This window comes from Microtus oregoni, unplaced genomic scaffold (assembly GCF_018167655.1).
Source record: "Microtus oregoni isolate MIOR12 unplaced genomic scaffold, Mior012 000005F_ref0000423, whole genome shotgun sequence".
Lineage (NCBI taxonomy): Eukaryota > Metazoa > Chordata > Mammalia > Rodentia > Cricetidae > Microtus > Microtus oregoni.
In genome coordinates, this window is record NW_024543064.1 from 47,522,044 (window position 1) to 47,534,846 (window position 12,803).

At 43.4% G+C, this 12,803-nt stretch overlaps 1 protein-coding gene and 1 non-coding gene across 2 annotated transcripts in view; one reads left to right on the forward strand and one right to left on the reverse strand.

Annotated features, from left to right (window-relative positions):
* Nucleotides 1-12,803, forward strand: part of Jak1 (Janus kinase 1) — a 116,369-nt gene that overhangs the window by 79,615 nt on the left and 23,951 nt on the right. The window contains exons 7-11 of the mRNA XM_041652827.1: nucleotides 2,524-2,677; nucleotides 4,632-4,795; nucleotides 6,416-6,755; nucleotides 8,401-8,586; nucleotides 12,135-12,292. Coding sequence (XP_041508761.1) covers nucleotides 2,524-2,677; nucleotides 4,632-4,795; nucleotides 6,416-6,755; nucleotides 8,401-8,586; nucleotides 12,135-12,292 — 1,002 coding nt within the window. The remainder of the gene's footprint in view (nucleotides 1-2,523; nucleotides 2,678-4,631; nucleotides 4,796-6,415; nucleotides 6,756-8,400; nucleotides 8,587-12,134; nucleotides 12,293-12,803) is intronic.
* LOC121449008 lies at nucleotides 241-347 on the reverse strand. Its single transcript, XR_005974467.1, has one exon. It is a non-coding gene; the product is annotated as a U6 spliceosomal RNA (small nuclear RNA).

Below are 12,803 nucleotides of genomic sequence, written 5' to 3' on the forward strand. Positions count from 1 at the left end.
GGATTTATGTATGATAAGTTCAGTAAGTTGCTTGGTAATTTTTTTTATTTTACAGTAAATTAATAATTTTGGGAATTTTGTAGTTATATTGGAGTTGGCCCAGTCAATAAAATGCTTGTGAGGGCCTGAGTTTGTCCCCCACCCAGCACATACATAAAAAACCAGGCATAGTGACATCTTCTTGTTTCTAGTCTTATTAGTAATTAGAAAGTTGTTAATATTGGTAATCATCTTTTATTTTTAAGTATGGAACACTCCACAGATTTGCATGCCATGCCTGCACTAGGTCTATGCTAATATTCTCTGTATTGTTCCAGTTTTAGTATTTGTGCTGATAAATTGAGCACCACTGTATTTTTCCCCAGTGGTATCTTGCCAAATTGCCTAGGCTAGCCTTGAATTTGCAGTCTTCCTGCAGAAGCCTTCCAAATACTGGAATTGTGAGCGTACCTTGCTTACCAATTTAAACATGTTTGGTCCTAGATGAAGGGTTGGATTGGTTCACAGAGTATCTGTCCTCAGTGCTCCTCTCAGGAAGCTTGCAGGGAATCTTCCATGTTGAACATAATGCTTGTGGTTCTGTCATGATTTTATCTACCACTGGGCAGAATTTACCTGGCCCATATGCTCCTTAGTTGGAGCCTGGGTTGCACCTTGTAGCAGGCCAGGTGATTCACTCCTTACTTGGTGCTTATGGAAGTGTGGTGCCTCACTGACTCCTCTCTGCTGTGCCCTGTCCCTCCTGTGAAGAGTACTGTGAGGCCTGGGCCCACAGAAGCAATCACCACTGCATTGGCGGGTCCTTCTGTGCTCTTACTGTAACAAAAATCTGGTGTCCTAGAACATATATAGAAACCAAGGGGATAATCTCTCATCTGCTTTAGTGACCTGGTGTAGTTTGTGCAGATTGTGGTTTTTTTCTGTATGCAACACTAAAGCTCAGTCTTCCAGTTCCTTTCATGATCTACAGAGATAATGAGCTGTGCACAACCACCAAAAGCTACAAAATACTGATGTTTACCTTTAAAGTAATGTGTCAATCCTTTCCATGTTGATTTCTATTCCTTGAGTTTGTTCATCATCTGCTGTTTATCTGTCAAGCACATATATAGCACCTGCTATAGTATAGGTTCTGGGGACTTGCTACTGAGCAAGACAGTTGTGGCCTCTGCTGCCAGGGAGCTCTCACTTTGTCCACACTGTTTCTAGATGTACCTGCTTGTTTCTTGGCCTTGTTCTTTCAGAACCATCTTGTCTCCTCCATGTACCTGCTGGTAGTCTGTGTTCTAGAGCCAGGAATGCTTAACCTGTAGCCTGCAGGTTGTGTGCATTCCAGGATAACTTTTTATTCTGGGCAAGTTACCTATTAAACATGGGATTAACTGCTCATAGTATCATCAGGGGTCCATGAAATGTTTGCATTTTATTGAATCACAAACAACTGAGTTGTAAACTGTAGCTCTTAGCAGATATTTATAGAGGAAAGAGAAGTGTGTGGGGACTATGAAAGCTGCAGTGTAGTTCTGCTTATGACATGTGTTCCACTTCCTGTTGTTTTGTATTATTGTGGGGCAGGGAACTCCCAGAGGGCAGAGACTACGCCTGAGAGCCCTCTGTATCCTGTTCTGCACCCCCCCTTTTAGGTCTGACTCTAAGAGGAGCTCTCTAGGGTGGGAGTTTTTGCTTCTCAGTAACATGGTTTTCTATAAACTTATTGGCCTATTTGAGAGAGCCCTAAACAGCTGAGTTTGTAGCCTGGAGACAGCTGGGCAAGAGTAGCTCAGCCACTCTCCCACAGCTCAGAAGTGTTTCCCCAACAGGTGACAGGCCAAAGTGGTAGTGAGTCAGGCTTGGAGTGTTAGGTCACTTTGCTCCAATAACTTCAGTTTTCCTCCTCTGCACAAGGAAGCAATGAAGTCTCCCTAGGGGTATTGTTCTGAAGATTAGGTGGTATAGAGGTACAAAGTGCTGCTCACTTCCGTCCTGTTACCACAGCTGCTGTTTTTGTATTTCTCTTTTGAAGCCTTGCTCATTGTAAAAGACATCCCCAATTTAATAACAGCCATCTGGGACCTAAGAAAGACTACCATGTTAGTTCGATTGTAGATAGGACAGAACTTGATTTCAGAAATGGTACGACCAGGAATGGAAAGGTCTTAGGTTGAGGAAGGACAGCCAAGCAAGACTAGAGCTGTGGGGTAGCAGCTAGTTGTAGCCATCAAGTGTGTTTACCTAGGGAGGTGTATCAGGATTAGCAGGTGTAAGAAGAGCTGTCCTGTGATTACCAGAACATTCTCCTCCTGACCCAGAGGAGGTGTTGGAAGTGCACTGTGGCAGTGCACTTGGAAGAGTAAGAATGGTTTTGGCTCAGGGTGATGAGGGTTCTAGATGCAAGCAAGGCTGTTTACATTTCAAGTTCCTCAGTTCAGCTTCAGTGTGGGCCACCCTGGGTAGACGCCTCTCTCAGGCCAGCAGTCCAGGGACTCTCCTGCCACAGTTGACATTGTTCTTACTATCTTTTAGATTCTATTTTACAAACTGGCATGGAACCAATGACAATGAACAGTCTGTATGGCGACATTCTCCAAAGAAGCAAAAAAATGGATATGAGAAGAAAAAGGTTCCAGAAGCGACCCCACTCCTTGATGCCAGTTCACTGGAGTATTTGTTTGCACAGGTAGGAAGCTTGAGCCAGGAGGCCTGCAGTTTGTGGGGAGAGTGAGGCCAGGTGGGGCTCAGATTCCCTGTGCAGCTGTACTTAGTGGCACTTTATGGCCTGTTCTATGATATTCTTGCCCAGGTGATTGGGAAAGGCAGGTGACTGGGGAAGGTAGTATGTTAGCCAAGGAGCTGGCTCCCAGCTTTGGATTTTCCCGGCCAAGCACTTTTCTTTCCCCTGTGTTCTGTCACTTTGCTGGCCTTATATCAATTCATTTATGTAACATTATTTACTGGGTATATCTGTCTTGTTTGCTTCATGCAGTTATATTTGCCAAGACACTGGGTACTTGGATGATGTATACTCAAGCTAGACAAGAAACACTGAATTTGTAAATGATACATAGATACTGCATAAGAAATCATGGGAGCCAGGTATGGGATCTGACACCTGTAACTCCAGCACTTTAAAGACTCACATGTGAGTCTGAGGTTAGCCTGAGCTACTCAGTGAGAATCTGCCTTAAAGGAACAGACTTTAGTGATAGACTATGGAGAGGATTGACTAGGAAGAACTCATGAAGAGAGGAAGACTGCCCTGCTTAAAGATGGTGTCATCCTTGCTTTAGAATCTCACCTTCAGGAAAATCAACATCTCAGCATAGGGTTTGTTGAGTTAGTTGTGTAAAATGTTCACAGACAGTAACAGGCTCTCAGTTCTCTTCCCAAGATCTCAGGTTCAGATTTTTTCTGCTCTTCAAGCATTGTTAGCATAGATCCTTGTTATTCCTCAAAACATTGTGGTACTGGCCAGTGACCTTTCTTTACCTGAAAGAAAAAAGTCCTATTGTATTGGACCCATACCCCCCAAAACAAAATAAAACAAAACATGAAACATGAAAGTGTCTCAGTAGAAACCTCTCTTCCAAACCCATCTCACCCAGACAGAGTAGCTGGAATGTTCACCTTCCTGGGCGTGGGAGTACCTAGCAGAGAGTTGGTAGAGCTGTTGCAGTGTTATGGGAAGGTGCCCTGGAGTCAGGATCAGGCTTTCTCTCAGCCCCCAGTTCCCATGCCACTCTTCTGTTTGAATTTACTTTTTTGTAAGCACCTAATATTAGTGACTCCTCTTTTTCTTTTTCAGAATGGTCCCTCCATGAGGTCAGAAATATAGCTTCTCCACTCCTAAATCTCTAGTGCCTAGGAGAATGTCCTGCTCATGATTCCATTTCTCCCCTCTCAGCACTCTAACAGGGCTGTTGTGAGGACTAAGGTAGTAAAGTAGTGCCTCACACGTCTAGCAGGGAGGTTAGGAGTTAGTAAATGGGAGCTGTCCTGGCTTGCCATTGCACTGAACAAGGCTAGTTGTGGGTACTGGTTTTTAGTCTTGTTTTTAAAGTCCCCATTGGTTTGTGGAAGGCTACACTTTCCCCCCCATCTGTGAGATAGTGTATTATGTTGTCACTTTTCTGTCCTGAAAATGCAAATAACACGTGTGGAGCAAACTGATGGTCTGTGGTAATGATGTACTGTGGAGTGTGACTCCTTCCCCTTTCCGCAAGCCCAGCTCCATACACACAGTCCCTATACTAGGCTGGCTAGTACATGTTTATGAAGTTAATGCTGTCAGCCCAGTGTCATTTGTCTTGGTCTGATTCAGTTCAGACCTAATGCCTATGTCTAGGCATTGTTTACATAGAAAGCCCCATGATAGGGCTTTGTGAATTCGTGGTCTTCACCGGCACCTTGACAAGCACTCACTAAATCCTCGCTGAATGAATGAATGAATGAGTGAATGAATGATGTAATCTAGGGAGAACATACTCTTAACTGCTTTGTGCCCCATTTCAGTGGACACAGCCTTGATATCAGAGACACTCTGATTCCTTTCCTTGCGGTGTGACATTTTGGCCATCTTGATCCTCTCCAGGTCAACATGGGTGGCTCATTTTTTTCTCTTCTCTGCCCCTAAGGGACAGTATGATTTGATCAAATGCCTGGCTCCCATTCGGGACCCCAAGACAGAGCAGGATGGACATGACATTGAGAATGAGTGCCTGGGGATGGCTGTCCTGGCCATTTCACACTATGCCATGATGAAGAAAATGCAGTTGCCAGAACTCCCTAAAGACATCAGGTAAGCCTTCCTGCTAGCCCGAGTGGATAGTGGAGTCAGGTTACTGATTTGGCTCATTAGTTTTGAAGCAGGGCCTTGCTTCATCTAGTCCAAGCTGGCCTCAAATTCATGATCTTCCTACCTCAGCCTCCCAAGTACTGATATTACAGACATGTTCCACATCACCTAGCTGTAATGTTATTTTACATGTGCTCATGCATCTTTCAACATGATTCAAATCTTTGGATATTTGTACAAAATAGCATACTTAAAATTGTGGCCTAATTTTTTTTATGCTAGCAAGTAATCTCAGAAACATGAACTAGAGTGAAGTGTCCAGGCAGATTAGTGACCTGCGTGCTCTCCATGCTTCCTATCTTTCCCATGGTGGCATTGCTGTCTGTCGGGGCTGCCTTCTATAGCCTGTACTCTGTGACCTCGGAGCTGGTACCTCTGATGTGAGGGATGGTCAGTTATTAGTTATAGAAAATTGTATTAAGATGTGGTTTGAGATTAATATTCAGTCTATGTAATTTCAGCCCATCTGTGAAATTGAATTGCCATTTCTCTTACCAGTGAGCCATGAAAGACAATCCCAGCCGGGCATGGTGGTACATGCCTTTAGTCCGAGCACTTGGGAGGCAAGGACAAAGGCATCTCTGTGAGTTTGAGGCCAGCCTAATCTCTATTGCAAGTTCCATGGCAACCAAGGCTACATAGTGAGACACTGTCTCAAATAAAACTAGAACAACAACAAAAAGAACAATCCCAAGTTTTAAGAGCTTATTTGCAAGAAATATAGCTCAGTACTAGAGTCTCTTGCCTAGCAGTGTGAGCCCCTAGGTTCATCCTAAGTACCATAAAAGAAGGGCTAACCTTCAACTGTACCCTTCAATATGAAGGGATGGTTCTTTGTGTCTATATTGTTTATGATGGTAGCATACATCTCATGAGGTTACTTCTGTTTCTCTTTTTTCATTATTTATTTTTATTTTATGTACATTGGTATTTTGCCTGCATGTATGTCTGTGTGAGGGTGTTGTGTCCCCTAGCAATGGAGTTACAGAAGTTGTGAGCCACTATGTGGGTGCTGGGAATTGAACCTGGGTCCTTTGGAAGAGCAGTGATAACCACTGAGCTGTAGGCGGAGACTGCTCTTTGGTTTCTTGGCTACCCAGACCCAAAATAATCACACAGAAACTGTATTAATTAAAACACTGGTTTGTCTATTAGCTTAGGCTTCTTATTAACTAACTCTTAAATCAACCCATTTCTATTATTCTGTGTATCGCCTCAAGGCTTTGGCTTACTGGGTAAAGTTCTGGCATCTGTCTCCTTCAGCAGCTATATGGTATCTCTTTGACTCCCCCTACTTTTTCTCTATATCTCTGTTCTGATTCTGCCCTACCAATAGTACTAAAACATATTTACAACAGAAGGGAATCCCACATCACTGAGCAGAGTTAACCACTGAGCCTTCTCTCCAGCCTGTGTCTATCTCTTTGTAATTGTTAACATCTGTGGTCCTTTGGGGTTAGATCCTGTTTTTTCATTTGCCTGTACTTACAAGGAAAGTCATAGAGGCATATTTATAATCATTCTTTCCTAACTTGTATATATATTTTTTTAATTTTCTCTTAGTTATAAGCGATATATTCCAGAAACATTGAATAAATCCATCAGACAGAGGAACCTTCTTACCAGGATGAGAATAAATAATGTTTTCAAGGATTTCCTGAAGGAATTTAATAACAAGACCATCTGTGACAGCAGTGTGTCCACACATGACCTGAAGGTGAAATACCTGGCTACCTTGGAAACTTTGACAAAACATTATGGAGCTGAAATATTTGAGACTTCTATGCTACTGATTTCATCAGAAAATGAATTGAGTCGTTTCCATTCGAATGACAGTGGCAATGTTCTCTATGAAGTCATGGTGACTGGAAATCTTGGAATCCAGTGGCGGCAGAAACCAAATGTAAGTGGCTGTGGGTATCTGATAAAGAAGAAAAGATCCTGTGTCACTGGAGTGTGCTATTGAGCCTGTCAGAATCACCTGTTTGCATGACCTCACCACGTAGGCTAAATTGAATCAGCTGGGCTGGAGGCCATGTATTACTCATCCCTCACATCCTAACTGAGCCTCGGCAGGCTTTTGGCTTCACAAAATAGATAATTGCGTTTGTATTATGAAGCTTTATTGAGGTGCTTGTTTTGTTGTACTGGGTATTGATTGACTCAAGGTCCTGGAGCGTGCTACATACCCCTCCCCCACTTTTGCTTATTATCATTACAGTGCTGGAATCAAATCACATGTTTAGGCAAGTGCTCTACTGCTGAACTGTATCCAAAGCTGTTTGTCTTTGTCAAATGAGGCAATAACACAGTTTAAACCTAAGGAAGACATGTTCAAATTCCAGCTCCACTCCCTATGGTTATATGGCTTTAGGGGGGTTATTGTACCCATATAGGTACATAGGACTCATCTGTTAAGTTGTTCCTTAGTACCTAGAGGCAGGTATTATCTCATGATTCTGTGCAGGCACCTAAATCTGTCGATGCTCATGTCTCATAGCTAATGATATAGTATTTTTATGCAACCTATACATTAGCCTTCTGTATACATTTATTATATCTAGATTGCCATAGAATACCTAATATTATGTAAATACTATGTAAATAGTTATATTGTACTCTTTATGGAATGGTGGCAAGAAAAGAGTGCATGTGGTTCAGACACAACATTATAGGCCTGACATTTTGGCCATTGGCTGTTGAATCTGTGTACACAGAATTGGTGGATATAGAACCCTTGAAATCAGTGGGCTGACTGTAGTTACTGTTGTTGAGAGAACTAAACGGCATATGGGCACAGAACCTGATTGGTAATAACTGTTGACTGAATTGCTGTAACTATATAGTAATTACTACAAGTAATAATATTAAATGTAAGATTCATTTTTTTCTCCCTGACTATTTTCTTGCTAAAATAACAATACCAAATTATGAAGGGCTTTCGGCATAGTAGTTAAAGTTTAGATAGGCATCTCATGAAGATTAAAAGTTGATATTTTATGGCTGGGGGAATGGTGACTCAGAGATGACTAGTTAAGTAACCGGAACAGACAGGAAGTTAATGTGGAATCTGTTCTGCAGAGCTCATGCTAGTCAACTAGATAAACTCATGCAGCTATGTTCTTCGGTGCATCAGTTGTTGACATACGGACTCATACCATCTCTTGAAAAGCTTCACTATTACAAAGTCAAAACATAGGTGGCAGGAGGAACTTGGATTTTTCCCATTCGTGTTTGGGAAAATCTGTTCTCTGCCTGTGCTGAAGCACACTCTCCGTCTGTGGTTGGTACATGCCCATTATGTCCCCTCCAGCATCAACATGAATGTTGTAGATTGGGTGATTATTGGAGAATGAAATCCAAGAGTCTCTGGTAGGGCTCCATCATTTGTTTATAAGCCAGTGGTTCTCGGAGCTGCTCTGACTTTAGGTACGCTGACTTTCTCTTCCCGGGCCTTGGCCTTTTACAAATTTTTTGGAAGCACTGACCTTTTACCAACAGAAAATGAGAAAGCCAACTAAATCGTGTCACTTTTGTTATCTTATCAGGTTGTTCCTGTTGAAAAGGAAAAAAATAAACTGAAGCGGAAAAAACTGGAACATAAACAGAAGAAGGATGAGGAGAAAAATAAACTCCGGGAAGATTGGAACAATTTTTCCTATTTCCCTGAAATCACCCACATTGTAATAAAGGAGTCTGTGGTCAGCATTAACAAGCAGGACAACAGAAACATGGTAAGCCTGCTTAGGAGCTGCTCAGTCTAGATGTGATGATGAGAGAGAGACACACACACTGCTGAGGATGTTCTGTGACACATGATTTCCAGACTTCCATCCCCACTTGAAGGTTCCTTTTAAACCAGAAGTCCCATTGCTAGGGTTTGTCAGTGTCTGCTTCAGAGTTATGCTGGCACATCCCAGTACTGTGCTTAGTTCTTGCAAATGCCCACCTGCTTTAGGGTTTTTAACCACCTAAAGGTATCTCAATGTCAACATTTAGTTAATAAAAATAAGTGAACAGTGGACCAGAGAGATGGCTCAGCTGTTAAGAGCAATTGCTATTCTTTTAAAAGACCCTAGTTTGGACGGCAGCATTCATGTCCTGTGATTCAAAATCAGCTCTAGAAAATCTGATGTCTTTTTCTGGTCTCTGTGGGCACATGAACACTTAAGGCACATGCAAACACACACACAAATGTGGCTATGAAAGAAAAGGAGTTAAATTAGCCCTTTATTTATTGTACCATGTTGGTGTGGCATACAAAGATGCATGGAGGTCTCTCCTAGACAAAAGCCTGCTGTGTGGTGACCCTGTCCCGGGACTGGTACCTGAATTCTTCTCTTAGATTGCTTCTGCCAATCTAATGCCTCCCAGTCTCCACCTCCCAAAAGTCTCTTAAGAGCCTGATCCACTGCACAACCAAACCAACATTCTCAAACCCAGGAAATACCAATTTCCCACCTTCTCAGCACACTGGACAAGGAGCAATACGGGGTAAGGAGAGGGGCGTCCACAAGGACCAAGGTCCCTACTTGCCCGGCTCATACACTAGACCTCACAGGAGAGCTGGATCCAACACCTGGCCTCTTCCCTTTATTCTGTTTTCTGGTCTTTCTGCTGTATGGGCCACTCTTGTGTGTTGTAGGTCTGTTCCTAAAGTTTATTACTGTAGACTCCCATCTATCTCATAATGTAAACCATAAATTAATCTCTAGTTTTAAAAGAAAAAGATGGAGGCTGCAAGTCTGCTCCTTTGCTGAGCTGGGTGGGTCATCTGAGATGAAATAGTTGGAAGCCACACTTGACACATGATTAGACTTCAGGCAAGTGGCAGGCCACAGAACAGCCCCATCAGGGTGTCAGGCACACCCAGGGACTCTGGGACAGCAGGGAGAATGTCACCTCATTTGAGGACACAGCCTAGACAAGCAGCACAGTTTGGCAGGGAAAGTGGTAACTCTGCCAGATAAACATGTTTTTGTTGTGGGAAGTCACCCCTGATACTACCTATTGAGGACAGGCTAGTGTGACAGGCTCACTTACAAAGTGAAGGGCGTCAGCACCAGGGAAATACCTTGTTTTGTCTAAAACAATGTCAGAAAGATAATGCATCACTCAAAGGTAGAGCATGGTGAGCTCAGGACACACAGAGTCACATTCTCATCTCTAGAAGCTGCCTTTCTGACAGCCTTCTGGAAAGCAGTTTGACAACAGATGCAAAAACCTTGAAAATACTCCAGTGGGTCCCTGTTTAGGAACCCAAGGAACATGTTTTCCAGAAACCATGTGAGATGCAGACAGTGGCTTATAAGTAAGTGTTCAGTTCAGCAGTATTTACAGTGTCAAATGCTGCTGACACCCTAGGTGTGCAGAAAGAAGGCTGAAAAAATGGTGAGTTCACACAAGTAGTAGAATATTACATAACCAAACTGTTAAAAGAAGAAACAAGCTCTGTAAATGGAATAAAAACAGAATGTAAATATTGATCTATAAGCTAGTACTGATGTACTTGACCAAGTTTTTGGAGGTTAGTATGCATGTGTACATGCCCTTAGACCAAATGTTCCATCCTCACAGCCATTTGTTTGTGCTAAGATTGTGAGTGGCTTTCATTTTCTTAGTCTACCTTCCCTGCTTTTGGACATTAAAACAAATAACTTTATCCGGATAAAAAATGTAGCTAAACTAAAGTGAATGACTGGTGAGATGGTTCAGCAGGTATAGACACTTAGCCACCAAGCCTGATGATGCGCTGAGTTCAGTCCCCAGGAGCCACATATGGGTAGAAGGAGAGAACCCGACTCAAGAAAGTTGTCCTCTGACCGCCACATGTGCACTGTGGCATGCATGTGTTCCTGCGCGCACACATAAATCCAATAAAAAATTATAAAGTAAAGAGAGAAATAGAATGTTGAGAGATGTTGGTGGAAAGTGGGAAAAGAAGGGAGAAGCGTATTACTGATCCCTCAGCATGGGTTGTAGGTTGTGGTGAGGAGCCTGCTTTGAGTCTTTAGAAATATGATTCTCAACTTGTGGGTCATGACCCCTTTGGAGGTTGAAGAACCCTTTCACAGGGGTTGCCTAAGACCATCTGCATATCAGATGTTATGATTCATAAAGGTAGCAAAATTATAGTTAGAAAATAGCAATGAAAATGATTTTATGGTTGGGAGTCACCACAGCATGAGGTATTAAGGGGTCTCAGCATTAGGAAGGTTGAGAAGTATTGCTTTAGAAGAACTGTAAGATGTAGGGTATCAGCTCAGTTTCAAATGAGGGACCTGAGACTACAATGGAGAGCCATAGGGACTTGTACTTCATATTGAGAAAGTGGCAGGATTTGTCTGAGGCTGCCTGGCTGTAGGCCACACTTTCTGCCAGTGTTGTTAGGGCTTCTAAGGAGTTACCGTCCCCCAGGGAATCTGAGGGGGTGGGAGTGGCAATGACAGCAGGCCAGTGGTCTGCTTATTCACTGTGGGAACCCTTGTAACAACAAAGGAAGAAAAGCAGTAAGTGGGGTTTACATTTTATGAGCAGCTCCATCCTATCTGAGCTGCCAGTCACATCTGGCACCCAGTTAGTGCTCCCATATTGAAGGCAGAGTTCACACTAGGCACTCAGGCCTCTGTTTCTGCCAGGCTACTCTGCTGCAAAGGGAGCTATAACAAGGAAAGACACTAGAAATACCTATCTCTTGTAACTTCACCAACACCAGCACTGAGATTGTGCCAGGTGTTTCCTCCTCTAAGGCCCTGACAAGTGCCAGCTGTTTTAATTACCATGTCAACTCTGTGGTGGTGGTATTCCCTATTTTACAGAGGCACGGAGAGGTTAAGTAACCTGTTAAGGACACACTGATCCTTGGTTAAACACTAGTTGACCATTTTGACCCATAAAAACAGTGAGTTGACTATGTTTGAGCCCAGTGGCAGGTGGAGATGCTCTAAAGCTGAAGAGGCAGGCTGCAGAGCTTGTGATTCACTGGTGTGCCCTCCTCCCACCCGAGAACACTCTTGCTCTCTGTATCTCCACTCTTTGAGCAGGCAGTACTTGGCTGCTGGTCCTTCCTGAGAGCAGAACACCAACAGGTTGCCAAGTCTTGCTTTGATTATCAGTCCTCTGCATCTCCCACACACCTCTCATGCTCAGGTTTCTGCTGTCAGCAAATGAAGGCCTTTGTATGCCAGATGGTCCCTGCTTTAAAATTGGCTTTTCAAAGGTGTCTGTAGGTGCGAGCCACATCAGAATAGTGATGTAACTGTGCTATGTCTTCTCTCTCCAGGAACTGAAGCTCTCTTCTCACGAGGAGGCCTTGTCCTTTGTGTCCCTGATAGATGGCTACTTCCGACTTACAGCAGATGCCCACCATTTTCTCTGCACTGATGTGGCTCCCCCACTGATCGTCCACAATATACAGAATGGCTGTCATGGACCAATCTGGTTAGTTCCAGAATGCTCTTAATGACCTTTGGTGTGAAAAGAGCCTAGGTTTTAGAGGTAGACCGTCTAGTTCCCATAGCTCCACAGGTGCCTGTTGTTGAGACTGGGGCAGTTGGCCAGCAGCTAGTGCTTGGAGGCACCTTCTTTGCTCACTGATCTTCTATCAGCCCTTCCTGTCATTTTCTGATGGCCCAACTACTCCCTTAATTTGGTATCTGCTTTTCATAGTTCAACCTCTTCACTTCTCCATAGCCAACTCTTCTTATCCTGTCCAATACTGAGCACTTCAAAGGAGACAGGATTCAGATCTTTAAATCTTAGGAATTGTCTTCATCTGTATTCCATTGCTTTCCCCCTTCTTCTCATCTTGATTGCCCGAGAGACAGGTAGTTTGGTGGTGTGTAGTCACTGAAAGAGCTCACAGCCTTGGGAGGTAGGCACATGCACTGCAGAGCGAGGAGTTGGCCACCCTGAAAGCATTTTTCTCTGGTGCTCCAGTTTCAGTTGAGCC